General features: G+C 37.6%; 1 protein-coding gene across 3 annotated transcripts in view; it reads right to left on the minus strand.

The window, feature by feature from the left end:
• The window catches only part of KCNT2 (potassium sodium-activated channel subfamily T member 2), a 154,951-nt gene extending 133,316 nt beyond the window's left edge, over positions 1–21,635 (minus strand). For all 3 annotated transcript variants that reach the window (XM_075710612.1, XM_075710611.1, XM_075710610.1), the window contains exon 1: positions 21,541–21,635. In XM_075710612.1, the coding sequence (XP_075566727.1) occupies positions 21,541–21,635 (95 nt within the window). The remainder of the gene's footprint in view (positions 1–21,540) is intronic.
• Between the last annotated feature and the right edge of the window lie 199 nt (positions 21,636–21,834).

Genomic DNA, 21,834 nt, shown 5'->3' on the forward strand with positions numbered 1-21,834 from the left:
ATTTCATAAACACAAGTTACTTCTGTCTAAGTACAGATGTTTCTCTGCAGCCTTTCCTTAATCATAGTGCCTGTATTAGGCTGTCTAATAACATTTTGTAAACATTAACTAATACCAAAGTTCCAGAGCACATTTTAGCACTTCAGAACACAGCATCAGGAGCACTTCAGTAACATTACAAAAATGTTGATGATTAACTACATTGACGGTATCAACAAAATGGAAGGAATATGGGAACATACATGGGACTGGGAAGAGTGTTGATGGAGGGGAAAGTCGGAAAAGAGGGTAGACCAGAATGAGGCTATATCAGAATAAGAAGCAGTTGTTACTTGCTCTGCTCTTACATTATTTCCTCTTATCACTTACCACTGTCTGCTAAATAACTGACCAAAAGGACCAGTTCAATCTGCTAAATAACAGACTAAATAGTCTGCCTCAGTGCAGACACTCTTAAATTTTAAAAGAACCCTAATTGAGCAAAGACAAATATGACTGGCAAAAAATTAATATCGTAAGAGCTTTCACCCTTTTAACAATAGGAGTTAGAAAACACAATCTTAACTTTCAGCTGTATAAATTTACACAGGGAACTGAAACAGCATTATATACTGCTAGCTTACTAAAATAAAGCATGATATAGTTCCCTATTTCAATTTGTAGTATGCATAAAATCAAATTGATTCTTTTACAGGCATAGTCAGACCTGTGTTTGAAAGAAGTACAAGAAAGAAGATGCATAAACACAGTATTCCCGCAAGGAGGCTTTTATGGGTCATCTTTTTTGCACTAAACTGATCCTGGAAAAGTACTAGTTACTCACAGTCAAGAGCTGAATCCCCTGTCCTACTCTACTGCACAAATACATATCTACACATGAAGGTTATCAAGTCACTGTGCTGTCTAGAGAAAGGCTGTGGTACTATTTACTGCTGTAACCTTGTCTATTTTTTCCTTCAGTCATTCTTCCATTTTCATGTTTGCTGTCCTCAAATGTTCTTCTCTCTAAAAGTGCCTCTCAAGTATCAGTCTTTTGTATGTCTTCAGGATTAGGGGTAGTTCAGTACCCTGAATTCTTCATTGTTTGATTCATATTTGATCTATACATACTGGTCCTGTGCTCCATCTACTTGCTGCACATTGCTTGACTTCTGCCACATTCTTTTTGAAATGGAAATTGTATGCTCCTCTGTTTCCCTACAGTGCTTTTCTACAATGGTCTGACCTAGATCCAAGGTCTCTGGATTGTATCAAAATACAATTAATAACAAAAATACAAGTCAAGTGTGTATGAAGTTCAAAATCAGATTTTTTGTATAGCACAATGCTTTCTTTCCAATGCTCTTTTGTTCCTCCCATTTTTCTCTGTATGAACTCCTAAGAATGCTTTGTCTTGTAAAGAATGCTTTGTCTGTAAAAAAATTAAAATATAAGAGTCTCAAGGATCCAATTCTAAAGCCACTTAAGTGGGAGAGCACCTTAATATTCTAAATGGACATAAGATAATGCCCACTGTGAAGTGATTTCAGTTTCTGTGAGTTGCATAAGCTATGTTCTTAGCACAAATATGTCCACAAAATTCCTAATTGGATGTGAACAACATGCATGGGTACAGTAGTCTCAGCTATATGGTTAATGTTATTCTATGAATATCATAATTCTGCTTAGTTTTATATAGTCCAGTTGTCATACATTGCTAAAATGTTAGGAGTTTCCAGGCACAGAGACTAGGCTACAATGCCAGATACTGAATTGACATACTTTGTTACCACAGTATTAGAGATGAGTAGAGTTAAAAATAGCAGCTAAATAAAATTATGGCAAAAGGCAAACATAAATTTTCTTATAATGTACATTAGGAATGATAAAAATATAAGTACTGGTTAGAATGTCAACAAGAGATGAAAAAGAATAAATGGCACCCATGCCAAAACCTACAAGTTGGATTTAGCCTGGGAACAAACTAAGAATGAAGCAAATGACAGATATAAATAGACTATGAGCTGTAGCACTCTGCTCCATTATGAGATAATTGGATGAGAGAGGTAAGGGGGAAGTCTGAAGTGAACATCATGTACTTAAATTTTTATAAGGCATTTGAAAGGGTTCTCTGGAGATTGATACCAAAGGTAAGAAATCAAATGCTTATAATAAGGAAAAGAAGTAAACAACTCAAAAAGTAAATAAACAGGGCTGATATAACACAAAGTGAGTGCCTATCCTCACAGAAGACATTTTCTTTTAGAAAGAATGTACAGTAAAAATGCTATTATGGCTACAAAAACATACTATCTTTTTCTTACATTTTTAATATAATAAATTAACTGGAAAGTCAAAGAGGAAAAGAACCTAATGAACAGGAAAGTGACAACTTGAAAAATAAAATAGTACAAAATCCTTTTTCATAAAGGAGCATACAATGTTTCTTTCAATAGAACAGAGAGAATCCTAATAGAATAAGCCAGATAACTTCTTAGAGACATAGCAAAGCAGAGTCTGGTTGCACCTATAAAGTAGAAGCAGACTAAGCAAGACAAAATTAATCTTTATTTGCCTTGAACCCAGAGAATAAGAACACTGAAATAACCAACATCGATGAATAGATATTTTGCAACTTGTATACATATATTCAGTTGCAACACAAAGGAACTATAAATCCATATACTTCAACTCTCTTCCTATGGTGTGAATATATTTATCATTTAGGTAAAAATGTGTTCTTCAGCATTTATTAACCAAACTCTGATTTCCGTACATCTGGTCACCGAGGAGATAAAAATGCTTCGTGGTCAAACGGGACAGATACATACTTCAGGTATAGAATAAGCTACTTTGGCAAAGGGGAAGGAAAACAGTTGGAAATAGGCTGTCAGAACACTGCTTATTCCTAGGCACATACATTTGGTGTTCAGATAATGTAGCTGCAGAATAAAATTGCTAATGATTACCTCTTATTTTTCTGCTGTCTCTATTGCTTTGGTAACAGTGGACATGCAAGTCATAATATAAACATTCTCATGTCTGCTTTATGAATTATATTTATATATCAGTACTGTCTAAGGCAAGCAAAGTACTTGGTATGCCCACAGGTAGAGGTAAAAGCAATCAATAGATTGCCAAATAAATACTTGAGTTAAACAAAAAAACACAGGCTAAACATCAGTTGTTCAGCTCATCTGAATAAAGTTTTCTTAAGACCCTGATTCTGTAAATATTTCTAGACTGGCATATTATCTTTTTTTTTCTTTTTTTTTTTTTTTTTTCCCTACCAGAACATTAAGAATTCCAGTACATGGTTACATTGCTTTGTTAGGTACTGAGACAAACAGAACACACAAAAAAATTAGCCTTTTCTATTACAAATTTCTGACTAAATATGTAAAAGAAGATAAAGTATTTCCTTACATTAACTGTTACAATAAACAGTGGTCTTAGCATAATAAGTATTAAGAAGGGTATGAATGGGAATGAAAAATTAAACACTCAATTATTATTATTTTATAAAAGACCCATATGCATTTCCCCCATATGCAAACATATATCCTGCACCATTAAATGAGATTTTTGCTGTTTATCTCACTGTGGGCTATGATTCCATCTTCATATCTCACAAGGCAAGAGCAGATGTAACAACTTTGATTTGTGCTCACTTTTCAATCTTCATTTTTATTACAAGGAAATTAGTCTATTTTGGTAACTTCTCAATCTCAGGTTTTCTAATATTCTACTGCATTCACTCTTTTCTAGGATTTTTTTGTAATGAAAATGGAGGGTATTCTTTTTTAATACGGGAACAGAAACATGAACAATTTCCAAGCTTGTGTGCTTCAGAAAACCAGAGTTCCAAGGCCTTTTTTTTCCTTTCCTTTTCTTTTCTAATAGGTCAGACAAACTGCATGTATCCATCTTCCCCTGCTGGTATCTCTGTGACTGAACTGAAAGGTCTGAAATTGCATTGTTAAAGTTGGAAGTCTGAGAAATTACCTGAAAGACAGTGGAAAGCTTAGGACTTGTAGTTTACCACCTGCACTGGAAGAGCAGAAAGACTATGGTTATTTCACTTCCTACATTTTAAACGTGCTCTCATCTAATCTACCCACCTAATGATAGGTAGGTAAGAGAAAACATGTCCTCCTGTTGCATATCTTTGAGGTCCTGATTCAAATCCCTTCTGTAGCCTGGACTTCTTGTATTGTCTGTGGCCACTTACTTATTTCAGCACTCCACTCTCCAACTCTAAAATGTTACCACAAAAACTACAAATACATAAAGGTTATAAAATCATGCTTTTATACCTCAGAGTGTTGTGAAATATTCATTATAATCACTAATGTGACAGAAACAGTTAAAATGACCAGGTGTAAAATGTCTTGTCTTCGAAATGGTCCAGGTTCTTATCATTAATGAAGCCATGAAATAATGACTGGTGTGGGGAAATCTGCTGAGAAAGCTGTAGCCTGAATTCAGTCTAGATTCAGAGATTAAATAAATTGGTCTACACAAAGTTTTTGGTTTTGTTCTTCTCAGTTTGTCTTTTTTTTTTGCAATTCTGCATAGTCAAAAAGAAAATTAATATACTTTATCACTAGAATAACTTTATTCCAGTTAACTGTTGGAAATGGAGAAGTATCTCTCAGTTATATTCAAATATACTGTTAAATAGTGTTCCTACTCCATTTATGGAGTCTATTTTTGTCCGTATTTTAGCATTTATCCACCAACCCTACTTCTGCTACCATATTCTGGGTGAGATGATCAAATGCCAATGGGAAATTTTCTATACCACTCTGGATTTTCTCTTTGATGCCTTTGAAAATCACCAAACATTCAATGAATTTAGTGAGTTAACTTTAAACACATATGACTACTATTTTTTTATTCTGAATATCAACTTGACACTGTAATTTTATTTTTTATGCTTATCTGTGTAACATCAAAATCTCAGACTTCAGAGTAAGATTTAGATCTTCTGTATATTGTTAGAGAGCTATGCAGTAATTTATGAGAGCTTTCCTTGTAATGTTAATGAGAGCAAAACTTCCTCTTAGCTGCCTAAACACTACCTACTTTAAATGCTAGCTTATCTCTGATGCCAGTTAGTTATATTCTGATATAAAGCTTTACACACAAAAAAATTGTTAGAAGTTTCAGTTCATTATTTCACACTGTAATCTTCAGCCTGGGGTACTTTCCAAATTAAAATAAATGAAATTGAAAGAAATACTGGACATGCTTTGCTTCATAATGTAACTAAATTTCCCAGGCTCCTGGTACTCTATATTAGCCAGTTTACATTCTCTTAGACAAGGGGCAAGAGTACCTGAAATAGGACCTGGAGCTAATGCTTACAAGAAAACCAAATGCTACAATATCCATTTTCATATCTGCTCGTTGTTTAGCATTGAACTTGTAGAGCAGTTACATTTTAAAAAGTGCCCAAAGCATCTCCATTCTTAAAATACTGAATAACAACAAATTAACGTAATATTTTCAGTATTTGGACAAATACACATGACTTATGTGTGACCTTCACAAACTTCTAGAATGTTTTTAGATTGTCAAACACTGGTCACGAAGATGTCACCTGAAATATTCTATTTAGGACCTAACAGTATGCACTGATAGCACCGTCATTTAAAACAGGTTATGTAATGTAAGAGAGGGGTTCACTGGCATAATGCTCCATGAACCTCAATATAGAGTAGCACAGAATGGGGCCAGTAATTATTAGTTGTACATACATCCCAACTTTGTAGCGGGTGAAAATGTACACATACATGTCATTTATCAAACTGAGACTTAAAATTGAATAATAAACTATTATTTCACATTTGATAATGAAAAAGTCAGTATATGAATTCACAGTGCATTTGTTTAGATTAGTTCTGTTTATTTTTTATCTATTATGCCTATATTTATTATAGCGATAGTGGAATTGAAGTTAGCTTTGAGTTTTCCATATATTCAAAAATCTGTACAGTTATATCTGGTGCCTTAGTAAGTTACATCAGGTCAAGGTGCAATAAGTAAAGTTATTCATAAAGCTTAAAACTGTATCGCCTGGTATGCTTTCTCTTCAGCAGAAAATAACCTCTTCTACTCAGACTAAGACATAAATATTCCCATTGAAATGAACAAGACTACTAGTAGTAGAAGGTGATATTTAATGTAAAAAGATAAAAATCTCTCTGCAAGTTACTTAAAAAGCAGTTGTGGGTCGTGTGTGTGTGTGTCCCACTTCTCCATAACTGTCAGAACATTTTTTGGCTAACTTTCTTCATGTATATTTAGTGTTTCTACAGTATTTTGATGAATACTTAATGATACACAGGGAATGAAACTCTGACCAAAACAACACTGTACAATACTGATATAGTATTCTACAGTCTTGCTGCACAGATCAGAATTTGTACAAATCCACTTAAGGTAGCATGGCAATCTGATGGATAAAACATTGGTGTTTCACTTCCACAATACATAGTCTTAACTCTAAATCTGTTGGAGGTGAAGGAGTGATTTTGAGAAGAGGGGAGCATGGCAAATAAGGAATAGAATTGGTGTTTGGAGGTTTTTTCCATTTGTGGATCATTTCTAAGGAACAATGCCTTTTACAGGTTATCTACATTAGGTTTTGCAATAGGGAATAAATGCTGAAATCTCTTTTTTGTCCTATGACCTAAAGTGAAAACTGATATAGAACTTCTGGCGTGTGAATCTTTACTTGATCAGAGAAGCGAAAAGTACTTGAAAAATATTTTTTCAGCTTTTAAGAGATTAGACTTCCAATTAAAATCAAGCTTTGTGCCAATTCTCATCAAACTACTATTCAGTATAATAATTTAGCCTTTCTTCAGTTTCTTCTGAGGAAAGGATTAAAATAGCCTCTTCAGAGTTACTGAAAGTCATTATGGAAATTTACTGACCAAGCCGAGTGGTAAATGCGCATAGTCCTTTTCATCTACAATAAATATCTAGCTAATTCTGATCATTCCTCACCTTCTTATGAACTCCATTTATGAGGAAAAAAACCTCCACAACAATACACAATGAAGTTTAGTTTTTATAGCTCTTTCTTGACTCTAGTCATACCCAGCAGTATTCCCAAAGGAGAAATAACACTAGTTAATAATAGTACTCTTAAAGATAATGATACTAGATTTACTATTTTTAGAATTTTTAGTGACTAAAAATATTATATAATTATCTTTTGGATTGTATTCCAGAAATGTGTACTGATCATTGTCACAAAACACACTGACGCATGGAATAACATTTATATCAGACCGTTTAAACTAAATTTTTCTGGTGCAAACATTTGTATCTTCTGCAAGCTACATTCTTCCTTCTACTGACAGAAGTAATACTAAATTAGGTAGGATGCAAGAATATGACATCCAGAGGAATAAATAAAGTTAGTTTAAATGTTTCATTCATTTTTCTGTACTCTACTCAATTCCCCACTTGTCTACAGCTTTACTTAGATTAGCAGTATTTGTTTATAACAGGGTAAGAAATTATAGGAACCATGCCTGATCTGAAAGGAAAAAAAATAGTGAAAATTCAAATTAAATATGTCAGGAACTTCCCACAGATACTTTGACAAGCCTAGAAAGAACTTATCTGAGATTCCATTTATAGCTGAAGTGTTAAAAAGGGGGGGGGGGGGGGGGCGGGGTGGAAAGTGATACTGCACATGCTTTTTACACATGCTCAGGACCAGGGTAACTTTACAAAAAGGAGTGTCTTTTTGTCTTTTTTTAAAGTTAAATATTCCAACAGTCCAGACTTCCAATCTGGAAACACTTATACAATACCCCAAAAGCTGGCATTAGAATGCCAACAACTCTGAGAAATACAGAGCTGAATCTGAGATTATCACAATTTCCCTGAAATTAAGGGAGCTGTATACTCTTTCAGTCTCCCACGATCACATGTTTAACAGTTACACAAAGGACAAAGGCAAATATTTAACTGATAAATACAAAGAGGAGGAGTATTCAGGCAAAGACTCAGAAGGAGGCATAAAACAAAAGCCCAGTACTGATGGTAGGTGTCTCGCCTGACATTTCCCACAGAGGAAAGGTTGTCAGAGACTTCATTGACTCTACCAAATCAACAGGAGATGAGTGTTGATGACATTTCCTGCTGATGATACTTCCTAAAAGAATTGTGCATTGATCCATATCTATCTTCATTCTTCAGTATTTAAAGGTGCTTTGGCTCCAATGTTGTTATCCAGGTGGAGGATAAAATACATAGGATTTCTGAAATAATACTTGCAGCTTAACATATGTATACACTGTAATATATCTAACAGTGGTATGGAATTGCTTTCTTCCTTTCAAACGCAGCTTGCTGCACAGTACAACCATAGTATATGATTATTGTTTTACATAAAAAAAAATTACAAAATTTTAATACAAATTGTAAATGTCTCATTAAGGAGTGGCAATGATTCAAGAACTTTGAACACATAATAGAACAAATATTTTAAAAGTCATTATTATCTCTAAAATGTCCCCTGTCTGATACTGTGCTCTCCACAGCTAACAGGGTACATACAATTACAGACTTCATATAAAGCTCACTCTCCTTACTCAGAGTGAGCTATTACATTAGATTAAGAAAAATTTTAAATATCCATTTTCACAATATTTTAAAAGTTTAATTCTGTCATCTTTGTTCATGTTAAATAGCACTTAACATCTCCATACTCTATGAAGAAAAATGATGCTCATCAGTAATATGGCTGGTAGAATAGTATGCCCAGTACTTAATTTTTCAAAATAATAACTTCAAACTTTCATAATGTGCCTTGTGTTTGTTTAGCAAATCATTTAGCGGGTCCCTTCAGAAAATTAGCCTGTTCAGTGTAAACACTATTTTTTTTCCTTAAATGTAACTTCCCAAATGAATGCAGAAATTTCAGAGTTTGCTTGCTTTGGTGAGAGTCAAATTATTTGAGATGTCTTTAGCTAACTGTATTGGTGAGATGGATTAGGACAGGTATTGTTCTGTCATCTTGTTTTGAAGTCTTATATAGATCTTAATGCTGAGCAGACTCAGGTGGAATATATGAATACAATAAGGAGAGATCTGTGTTTACAAACTGGACTGGGCTGGCTGTATTGATATTAGGAAGTCTGACAACCAATTGTCAAATGTCTAGGGTGATACAAGAAGGCACAGTAGTACTTCCAGCTCTTCCTTCTCTCCAAATGACCATTTCTACCACTGTAAAGTGGCACTACCATCTTAGAAAGGAAAGGAATTTCTAAATGCACAGTTAACCTTAGCCTGAAGTCAAGTAGCAGCAGGTTGCTCGAGAACTCTACATCCCCAGTCATCTCTGCCTTGGAAGAAGACATTTACCTCATAATTTTGATAATGCTGATCTTCTAACAGCTCATTTTTGTCTGAAATTAAGAGCAAAACCTGAAATTAAGAGCAAAACCTGAGGTCTTCCACAACAGTATCAGACTAGCCCATGGTATGTGTCAGAAGACTGCCTATTAGAGGCTCACCGAAGTTCCCTCTCTCTTACACCCTCAGAGATACTTCCTCTATGCTCTGAAACATTTCTAGTACCAGCCTTGATCTTCCCACCACATGCAATACTCCGCCAACATCACACTAAAATCCCAATATTCTGAATGACCACGTGAGCTAGTCACAAAGACATAAAAATAACATCACTTGAGTTTTCATAAACAGTAACTGCCTCAATTAATTGTATTAAATGAATTCATAATGTCAGCACAAATTTAACTTACTTTGTTGTTTTTTTCCTGGACTCAGACTGTGATCTGTGAACTGCCAAATAAGAGGAAAAATAGGAAGCAAAAACTAATCAAGCCTTTAAAATTAATTCAGTGCATTTTGAATGTAATTTTCATGCAATCTGTGGTCAGTCTCAGTACAAAAATAAATGATCATGTGGGTCACTGTTTGAATACAGTTTGTAAATGAATTCCTCTGTCAGTGAGATACATGATATCTGGAACTACCCTTGTGAGATAAGCTTCACTTTTATGATACTCTTAGGTGGGTGAAAAATCTACTTAGATTTTTATAGTCTTCATAAAACCTGGTTGACTAATCAACATCTGCACATTACAGAATATTTTGTTCCACTTTTTGTGTTTGTATTATCTTTTTGAATGACTACTGGAAGAACAAAACAGTAATTTAAAACTGGACAGTATCTACAAAAATGCCTTTTAAAAAGTTATTTGTGTAACTGATTAAACCCCTTTGAACAAGTGATCAAATGCTAGATTGTTGTACACTATGAAAACACAGCTTGCTCACTTTTCAAAAGGGTACATTCAGCTAAATACAGAGCTTAGCCTTTAGACCATCTCTGTTATAGCTGTCTGTGCTTGATGGTGAGAATTACAGTGCAATAGTGATGTGACCAGTGCCCTTAGCTTCTTTTGAATTTGGTGTGAAGATGGGAAACTAAATCCCCTTCCAGAGTCAGGGAATGTTGTGTATTAACAGGTGCTGTCACATCAGGAACAAATATAACCACAGTTTTCCACTTACAACTCAGCTTGTTGTTTTTCCCATCTGTATTTGTTTCAGATTTGGTTTGGTAACACTGCTTTTATCTGTGCTGCAGTTTTGTCTAGTCACAAGGGGAAGAAAAAAACAAAGTGAGAAAACATAAAACCTCTAGAACATTTTTGGCTATTGAGAACAATAGAAAAGTGAGGCTATTTTATAGTGTTTACTCCTTATTAAATATTTTAACAATCACTATACTTTGAAGGAGCTCTGTAACTTAAAGCTACTTGAAGTATGGTAAATGCTATTAACTTTAACATCATAAAAAGCTAAAGGGCAACTCTTTTCTTTGCAAAAAGCCAAAGTGGTTTGACTCAGGGTACAGAATCTAGGAGCACAGCCGGACTTTCCTGGCAGACCTAAACCATAGAGAGGACTGTTGCTCAAATCTTGTAATTGCCCCTGCCAGGCATATGATCCTTGTGCTAGCTGTTAGATATGCAGTTATTAATGGCTAAAGCTAGCAGGAGACTTGTAAGACCCAGGCAGAGGGGTAGGCAAAGTTTTCTTCTTTTTGCTAACTCAGTAGATAACTTGCACTGATGTTAACCCAATGCCTTCCTTCCCCATCTACCATAGTTTGATACTCAGCAAGTCAAGCACAATGATGTCAGACTTAGCAACCTGCTTTCCACCACAAAACTACAGTACTTCCTAACAGATATCTGTGTAAGTGGAGGCAGGATTTGTCCTTCAAGAGATACTTCTGAGTAAATAATAATATCACTGTTTTTATCTGCAGTATAAACACTGGTTTTCGTCTCTTAATGACTGTTTCTGTTTTACTGCTACTTCCCACCAGGAAGTTGACTGCTAACATAATTAGCAGATGATTGCACGGGGGAGGCTGAAATCTTTAACAGCTGTTTTAAGGCATTCTGTACCAAATCTTCTGTGCTGCAGAACATTTACAGTTTTTGAATGGCATTCTCTCCAATGACACAGAGATTATGGGAGCATGGTGTGCAGGCCTCCGGGAAGGACTTAACTTGCTCATTTACTTGAAAAAATATGAAGAATCCAGTTTTAAAGCATTTAGTGGATTAGTGCACGTACTTGGGCATACTGTAGGCATCAGAATTCAGCACAAAAGATCACCTTTAATTGTGAAGTCTAGAAACTGAATGTGTAGTGCTGAAATGCTTGGCAGATTTATTTTACAATAAAAGTATTCTGAAGCTCCAGACATTTCTGATGCTCCAAGTGATCTATTTCTTTGTTACAGGATAAAAGGGAGACAATATGAATCAATGTTACCATTTGTTATAGAAGAGTCATTCTGAGAGTAATGCATAGTGCAGCACAGAAGTTCACTGTTACAAAATAAACAAACATAAACATTGGCTGTAATAGAATAATAATCATAAAATTAAGAGAGAAACCATTTAGGAAAGAACTGCTTCAGTGCCCAATGGAGTATTATAGTGTCTGCCAGATTTAAAGTAGCATGTATCAAGTTTGAGATGGAAAAATAAGAGCTTTAGAGTACCAAGTGTATAATGAAGTAATGATTGAAGTACCACATACGTTTACAAACTGTGCATCATGTTGTCTCAAAGGAGGAAGACTACCTGATCTGTGGGAGTGTTTAAGCTGAAACACTTAAACCTTCTCTGCACTAGAAAACTTTTGCTGGGGCATACCACCAAAGTCTTCCTCAGACATAGTTGTAATGGCACTGAAGTGTTCCTCTTGTCATCTCCTTCCCCCAATTCCAGTGTGTGCTAGTTTAAGTGGAACACAGAAACAATGCATTTTTGTTTCCATTGTTGTTGCAAGAATGATGCTAAAACAGAAATTAGCATGAGGCTAATGGAACTGCCTTCTACAAAGCATTACTTCCTTCCACACAAGTAAATTGATGCCCTCTTTTATCTGTAATAGGGACCCACTCCTAAGATAAATTTAGAAGGAAGGGGAGTATGGAGATAAATTAACAGTTTACTTATGTGGGACTGTACTCCTAAACCTGCCACAAAAGAGTAAACTTGGACCTCTCGGTATGGCCGATGTAGTGGTTTTACAAATGTTAATATTTTTCTTTAATGCTTTTTTAATTTAGGTGGTTTTGCACACTGTACCTGCAGCAATTTTTTTCAGCGTTTAGGGCAATTAAAACTTTCCAGTTACTACTGTGCAGAGGCTCACTGCAGATCTGAAAACACTTGTTTTCTTAGTGAATTAGACCGTTAAGATCTTGAGCAGTGTCAATCAAAATCAAGCTTTTAAAATACAATTTAGGCTTCTACATCACTTTATTTATTTTGAAAATTTACTTACAAGGATAAAACAAGATAAATTTTACAATATTTGCCTAAGTCCTTTTATTCTGTAGCCTCTGTTAAATGAAAGAACTCATAAAAGTTAACACGTTTTCTAAAATGAGGAGGCCAAATTGACTAAAGTATTTCTTGAAGGAAAGAGGAGGATTATTTTGAAGAAAGCATAATAGAATTTTCTTTTGAGGAAATTGTAATAGAATTTTTGTGCAAGTTGAATCTAGACTCATATTTTAAATCACTCGATTCAGAAATATGTGGGCTTTTTATCCCCTTTCAGTTAAACAATCTCAGGTGATTTCCAAAAGGAAAGGCAAAGGGAGGGCTTTACTCATTAATTCACACTGTGACAAATGACTGTTGAAGTGCCTTCTGAGATTTACAGTAGGGAGTTGTTCCTTGAAAGTCACCAGTCAACATGACAGCCAGCAGCATACAATTGTCCAAGTGATGTGTGGAGGTGTTCTGTATTATCTGAATCTCTTTCCTTTCCAGATAGGTGGTAATGTTCATTTATGCAGTAAGCCCATCAGAAGGGAAAGCTGATTTTAATTTAATCCTTTAAGTATCAAATTTAAGAATAGTTCTTGCACAAAGGTAAAATTTAGCTCTATAGTTTCATCATGAAAGTATACACTGTAGCAAAATGACTCAGATTTTCATCTCAATACAGGAGCAGGATTTGAAATGTATTTCCAGTTAATGTGTCTATATTGGCATTGAAACAGGTATGTTCCAATACCAGTTATGTGTACACATATATAAAGCAAAGACAAAAATTACAGCATTGGACAATGTAAATGTTTGTTCCATGACTGCAAAATTGTAAACACTTATTGCAACAGCATATAGAAAAGTTATGAAATCTGATGTTTTGAGGGTGGGGATTGGAAAATACATTGGGTTTCTATGTTCATTTTTTGTTCTTTCCATTCCATTTGTTGTATTTGATTTTGAAGTGGCACAGTAATAGTGATTTTTTTTCCTAGAACATATTAGCTCTGCATATAATGCTAAACTTCAACAGGCAGTAGAATGAAATGGTAGTATAAAATAGATATTTATGATTGTCGAATGACTTGTTGATATGAGAGACTGTATTAATTCAGTAATTCAACGCTGGAATGTGTACTTCATGGTCTCTTAATTAACATTGCTAGAAACATTCAGCATTGATAAAATTTACCTTGGTGTGCAAGGTCCAAATAAAGCCAGACATACTGCTTAATCTTACCTAAACCCAAAGGGACTTAAAAGTGTAAAAGGTATATAAAACAAAAAATACTATATACATTTTTATGAGGTCAATAAAATTAATCTCACTCTGCATATTTTAAAAACATCCATATGTTTCTTTCTCTTTTTTTTTTTTTCTCTAAAATGTTGTGGAAAAAGAATTATTCCAATAAATCAAAGTTCTTTAACACCAAGGGGTTTTTTCCTTTTTTAAGGACCCTGGGACAAAACACACTTATCATTTGTGTATAAGGGCTATACTGCATGTTTCAGGAAGGAAGGCACCAAGCATAAGCATAAGCATAAGCATAAGCAGCTCTGTGCTTTACAAATGGATCTCTCTGCAACACAGTCTACCACACATGCATAATCTGAATGTGTGACTGTACAGGAAATACAGGAGACCAGCAAGAGAGGAACTAGCAGAGGAAGAGGGAGAAGCAGTATATAATGTCAAAGTGTAGAGGTTACACCTTCACAATAAAATTATATTGACCCTCTCTGGGTCTCTCTCCAGCCTTGTTTAATACCTTTATCAATGATCTAGATGAGGGGATTGAGTGCGCCCTCAGTAAGTTTGCAGATGACACCAAGTTGGGTGGGAGTGTCAATCTGCTCGAGGGTAAGATGGCCCTGCAGAGGGATCTGGACAGGCTGGACTGATGGGCCAAGGCCAATTGTATGAAGTTCAACAAGGCCAAGTGCCAGGTCCTGCACTTCGGTCACAAAAACCCCATGCAACGCTACAGGCTTGGGGAAGAGTGGCTGGAAAGCTGCCTGGCTGAAAAGGACCTGGGGGTGTTGGTTGACAGCCGGCTGAACATGAGCCAGCAGTGTGGCCAAGAAGGCAAGCAGCATCCTGGCTTGTATCAGGAACAGTGTGGCCAGCAGGAGCTGGGAAGTGATTGTCCCCCTGTACTCAGCACTGGTGAGGCCGCACCTGGAATACTGCGTCCAGTTTTGGGCCCCTCAATACAAGAAAGACATCGAGGTGCTGGAGCGTGTCCAGAGAAGGGTGATGAAGCTGGTGAAGGGTCTGGAGCACAGGCCTTATGAGGAGCGGCTGAGGAAACTGGGGTTGTTTAGCCTAGAGAAGAGGAGGCTGAGGGGAGACCTTATTGCTCTCTACAACTACCTGAAAGGAGGTGGTAGTGAGGTGGGTGTTGGTCTCTTCTCCCAAGTAGTTACCGACAGGACAAGAGGAAATGGCCTCAAGCTGCGTCAGGGGAGGTTTAGATTGGATATTAGGAAAAATTTCTTCACAGAAAGGGTAGTCAAGCATTGGAACAGGCTGCCCAGAGAGGTGGTGGAGTCACCATCCCTGGAGGTGTTCAAAAAATGGGTAGGCGTGGCACTTGGGGACATGGTTTAGTGGGCATGGTGGTGTTGGGTTGATGCTTGGAATGGTGATCTTAGAGGTCCTTTCCAACCTTAATGATTCCTAGTTTTTACTTTCATTATAAATAATCCAGCCACCAAGCCAGGAAACACAAAATTGCTACTCTACCCTTAACTGGTTTAGTGGTGGACTTGGTAATGTTAGGTTAATGATTGGACTGGATGATCTTAAAGGCCTTTTCCAACCTAAACGATTCTATGATTCTATCTTTAAGTAAGTTAAACTTGCCCAGGCACATTCCCAGGCACTGACATTAAATGGCACAAAACAGCCTATGTACATATCAGAAAAATGTTTCAGCTTCCCAAATTGGGTGACTCCCTGCAACTTGTGTTTCCTTGGACATTGAAACTGCCAAATCATTCCTGGGCACTGCAGTGTCCAAGACAGTTTTGGCCAGCTGGCTATGGCCAAACATGCAAAGGAAAATTGTAACAGTTCACTAGTATAAGCAGTCATGCTTCAATGGTGGGAAACATTCCTGGCTTGCTTGAATTTACTAAAACAAATGCAGCTTTTATATCTTTATAAGCTTCTAAAGAATGGACTAGGTATGTATACATAAATGTTTAAGAAATGTGAGGTAAATTATGCTCTGCAAGATACTCAAGCACTGAATTTATATGACTGACCTTACTGAAAAAAGCAGTGATATTAACAGAATGTAAATGATTTTTTTTATTTTTAACTTAGAATTCTTTAAATCTCTAGTATGCTGTGGTTCAGCTATTTTGAAGTACATGGTAACTATATATGTACACAAGAAACATTCTTTTGTAAATAACCTCTTCATTGAATCTTTCCAAAGCTTACATGGGAACCTAAACTAGTCTCTTTTCTCCCCTCCTCTGAAGCAAATTATTTACCAGCTTTAAACATGTCAGGTCTTCACTAGGTAGGATATTTTCTACCTTTATTTGTGTTGCTCTTCAACACAGCTGGTAAGACTAAGGATTGATGATCAGTAAGTTTATGAAATATTTTATTACCTAATTTACTGTTACAATCACGATTCAGTAAAACCTCACTGAATTAACAGGTGAATAACTTATGTTAATCACCCAGTTCCCCCTTTATTTCTGCTCCCTTCCCCAGCCACCAAACTGAAAGGCAAATTGCCGTATGATGGTCAAGAAACATCTCAGAATATCCAGTAAATGAGAGCAGTTTATTTCAGTTTCAGATACTTTCAATAATGAAAGCAAAATGTGAGATTCACAAAAGGTTATTAGCGGTATTTACAAAATTAGTAAAAAAGCCAATGACTTAATCTTCTCCTTACCCTCAGCCCAGGGACTGGGATATTTACATGGCTGGAAGAAACCTGGTACACTATCCTACCTGTGACAGAACTCACTGACTTGGCACAGACACATGCTCTAGCTACTGGGCCAATCTTTTACATGCTGTCCTGTGGAAGCTTTTCAGATTGATCCAGACAATATTTAAATATTTCATATAGTGACAGGAAAACAGGTGAGTTTTTACTCAGTTGTCTCTCTGAGTAAATGAATATTTAACTATTCCATATAAAATGTGTGTACTGTAAGCATCAAGCTTAATCTCCACAGTTTTCAAAGGGAATCAGATCCTTTGAAAGTCTAGCCCTTCAAAAACCAAAACTGGTTTTAACATCTAATTTTTTTCAGGAAAAAAAAATTACTCAGCAAATTCAAGAACGTTAATAAATTATTTGAAATAGTTTATTTACTGAAAAAATGCATTTGCCAAAGATTCATCGTGTTCTTCTGCACACAGCAACTTCTTCTATGAAAAATAATATACAATCCAATTTGGCGGTTTGTGGAATATGACAGCCCGGAACCCATCTGTTACTGAAGCCAACTGCAAGGTTGTTTAGGAATCTAAACTATGCAAGTAGAATTATTTTTCTGGGAGAGGAATGCAAAAGCAGTGAGATAGATGTTACTGCATTGGAGAAGTATAGGTAAGAAATGGACCATGAGCTAGACACCAAAAAAAGAAAAGAAGCCTGAGTGAAGTTCCATCATAGGAGAAGTCCTTGAGAAAAAATGATTAGAAATCTGTCTCCAAACAGGTACAGATCTAAGAACAAAATTCCTGAATCAGAGTCCTATTACATTCAGCTAAGCATTTTAGCATGTGTGCATTTTATAAATGAACAGGATCATTTAAAAGAAATAGCTGATCAAACTCTCCTACTAAAGAAACATAACCAGTAAGGTCTCAAAATTGGGTACTGTGCTTATGTAAGAAAAATATATTTCAGCAAAGAAGAGGTCTATATCATTTCAATCATATTTAATAACAAATACTACCATATGACTTACTGGCAAACTATGCTATCAAAACGGTGATTTGGTGACACAGAATCCTGGGTGGTTTGTGGCAGATGAGAGGAATAATTCCATCTCCTCTCTTTCTATCTCATTCTCTTGAAGAATCAACAAGCATCTGAAAACATAGAGATGGAACATATGCCTCCCAGCCAGCAAAAAGAGAGCACCTTTCCAGAAAGGGCAGAATGGAAGGAGAAAAGAGAGAGCTTGAGGATGAACAGACTGGGAAGATCAAAAAGGGAATGGGACTAAGACAGAAGACAGAGTTCAGCTGGTAACAGACCCTAAGTTCACAGACCACACAGATGGAAAACCCTTGATATAAATCAGACTGCCGGAGTTGAAAGCAAGTGGAAGTAAGAAGTTGCAATGAACTGGAAATATGCAGAAAATTATTTCCAGCATCTCGGCCAACAGCCAATAAGCTCCTAAAATGAACTATCTTCATCACTTGCCATAGTGTAGCCATACTATAAGGCTACTTCAACTGTATTTTAGTGTTCAGATACTCCATTATCATGGTTTAAACCCAGTCGCCAACTAAGTACCACACAGCCCCTCACCCTCACACAGCTCACCCTCCCCCCCACAGTGGGATGGGGGAGAGAATTGGAAAAAGTAAAAAAGTAAAACCCGTGGGTTGAGATAAAGGCGTTTAGCAGCAGAGGAAGAGAAAATAATAATAATAATAATAATAATGATAAAAGAATATACAAAACAAGTGACGCACAATGCAATTGCTCACCACCCGATGACCAATGCCCAGCCTGTCCCCAAGCAGCAATCGCTGCCCCCTGTCCAACCCCCCCCAGTTTATATACTGAGCATTACGTCATATGGTATGGAATATCCCTTTGGTCAGTTTGGGTCAGCTGTCCTGGCTGTGCTCCCTCCCAGCTTCTTGTGCACCTGGCAGAGCATGGGAAGCTGAAAAAGTCCTCGACTAGTATAAACACTACTTAGCAACAACCAAAACATCAGTGTGTTATCAACATTATTCTCATACTAAATCCAAAACACAGCACTGTGCCATCTACTAGGAAGAAAATTAACTCTATCCTGGCTGAAACCAGGACATCATTCATAGTTAATGTCCATTCAATTGAAGGGGGTACAACCAACACCTTTGGCAATATCTATATGGCACACTAATTAGAATAGAATACAAAAGATGCGCTTCACCAGAACCAAACCTGAACCACTTAGGTAAGGGTGCAAAGAAAAGACAAAAAAAAAACCCAACTGAAAATAAGATACACTTGCGTAATACTAATCATTACTAACTAATAGGCAATTGATGTCAGACTGCAGACCTGTGGAGACCCTTTCTCATTAAATATTTCCTGAAAGTATGTCTAATATTCTAAATATTCTATTTAACAATATTTCTATGCAGAATATGTATGCTTTTTCTATAATGGATAGTAGCAAAATACCAGCAACATGGGATTGGATTAATATTTCAGTATTAAGTTATGTCCTCCAGTACAGAAAAACAAGAATCTGGACAGGACCCTACTGTAAGGTAGACAAGCAAAAGACAATACTCAAGATTTTTTAAGAATGGACTTTGTTCAGTTAACGGAAAGCTAGTATCAAAAGAGACTGCTATGGTAACTTGCGGAGCTGGAGGAGACAGTGCTGCTATCACAGCCTCATGTAAAGCACAATCCTGATTGTATTCCGGGGAAACAACTGCACAGCCTTCCTGCCACAGTGCAGCTGCATCCAGCCTCAGCACAGGACAATACCTGGAGATCTAGAAAGCCATTTCCACTAGCCATTTTCAGTCCTCGGTTCATATTTTATATTTCAGATGTGCCATAAATCTTTCTTGCAACATCTGTATGCATATTAATGAAATAATTAAAAGTAACTATTCATTTTCCACTAGTCCTTTTCCAACAATACTCATACTCAATAATACTGTTATGCTATAATTCTGCTATCAAGTTTTTTAGAATTATTTATTTTCATTTTGTTAAGTGAATATAGGCTTGAAATAGACATCTCTGTAGCAAAATAGATGCTGTGGTTTGTGCAGTTGCTTATACACTACTTCCTATTTGAGACTGGATCATGCTTCTTCCGTAGAAGACAACTTTATGAAGTTCAAGTCAAACAACTGGTATCGGGGAAGTGCTTGACAGAGTTTAAACTAGAGCTCGCAAAAGCGTTAAGCCACAGAGTGGTCCAAAAAGGTGTATAGAGAATATTTTGTTTATTTTAGCCATCAAAACCCTAGCTAAATAAATAAAGTTGATAAAATAGGAAAGGTTGCAGGTTTTTTCTCCTATTGCAGTAGAAAATAAAATGTAGGCATAAGATCCTTAAGATCTACGTTTCCTAAAATCTCAAAGAATACTGCAGTCAGAAGTTATGAATGCAGAATATGCTAATGGTTTAATTATTTTTAAACTATAAAACCATGCTTTGATAAATATATTCTTTAACTCTCCATTACGTAGTTACAATGCTGTCATTTCCAACCAACATCATTCATTCTTTGTGACTATCTTAAGATGTCATTCACCATTTCATAACTGTATGATTAAACATTATTTAATTGCTTCAATGTATAGCATATTCTGCTAAACAACAGTAATAGTTACATATCTGAATGCCCTTGTGATTACCAATCAATGAGAATCCAGCTTTCTTTAGGAAAGCAGCTAAAAATCTACGCAGTGTAGACCAGCATTAAAATCAAAGTTTCAGACTGCTGAGTCAAAGACTCATTCTGGCAAAGTAAATATATTGAATTAAAAGTGATCCAATATGCCGTTATATATTACCAGACAATTTTGCTTTTCTGCCATTTGACCACAATAAATTGTTACTACAAAGTGGATCTCTCACATAATTTTGCAAGATGGGATCGTTTAATAGCCTATTGACACACCAGGTTGTATGGTCAAATAACGTGGCATGATGCTGTTTGGTGTTCACGAATACTGTTTTGAAATGAAACACACATTCCTGGTTTGTTTGTTTTAATACAAAGGTGGGTTTTTTCCTTCTCTTTTAAAGACATTATTTGACTTGGGACAAACAAATACCTTTTTCTACCGGTCTGCAATTAAAGATGCTGACGGTCTTTAAATAATTCATAAAGGAATAAATTGATGGTAGCTACACCCAAGCCTAGGATCCTAGCATGGAAAGAAACTGCATGTAAAGAAGCATGCACGTTGGACAATGAAAACAGTCAGTGACCCCGGCACTTAGCCTTTAGACAAGCGGCAAAAGCGTTATTTGGTCTGGGGTTTCCCCTCAGTGCACGTTAGCATCCGGAGACGGTATCGTACCTGTCCAGCTCTTCCCCCTACCGTAGCCGTAGGGAAGAGAACGGAACTGCCCTTCTGCAGAGGCGGTACTGCCCAGAAGGCTGCGGGATGCCCAGTGCCTTGGTAAGGGGCGCCGGCCCCGACGCGCCCCCGGCTGCGGGGCCAGGCCCCGCAGCCCCTCGGCGGCCGTCGCATCCCTTTCCCGGGAAAGTTTTTCACCGGGGCTGGCCTCCGGCGGGCGGTGCGTGCCTTCACAGCGCGCCGACCTGCCAGCAGCGGGGCCGCGCCGCGCCCGGGCTGCGCGCTCCCCGCCACCCCGACCCTCCGCGGGGCCCGCGCCGCCGGGCCGCCCCTCCGAGGCGGGCGGGGGGCGCCGCCCGCGGAGCCACCCCCCCGCTCCCTCTCCAGCCGTCACCGCGGCCCCCCGCGCCCCCGGACCGCGCGCTCACCTGTCGTCGCTCTGCCAGCCCTGGTCGCCCAGCAGCAAGTCCCGAAACCGGTACCGCGGGGGGAGCGGGGGCACCTCGCTGTCCAGGTCCACCATCGTGCCCAGAGGAGGGGAACACCCGCCGCCGCTCCCCTGCGGAGGGGCAGTCACCCCCCCACCCACCGAAACGGGGCGGAGGGGGGGGGGGGGGGGAGCCCGGCGAGGCAGGAGGGGCCGGGGGCGGGGAGCCGCGCGAAGCGGAGCGGATCGCCCCCCCAGGCGAGCGCGGGGGCTGCGCACACAAAGGCGGCCGGAG

Source organism: Pelecanus crispus, chromosome 5 (genome assembly GCF_030463565.1).
Source record: "Pelecanus crispus isolate bPelCri1 chromosome 5, bPelCri1.pri, whole genome shotgun sequence".
In the NCBI taxonomy this organism is placed as follows: Eukaryota; Metazoa; Chordata; class Aves; order Pelecaniformes; family Pelecanidae; genus Pelecanus; species Pelecanus crispus.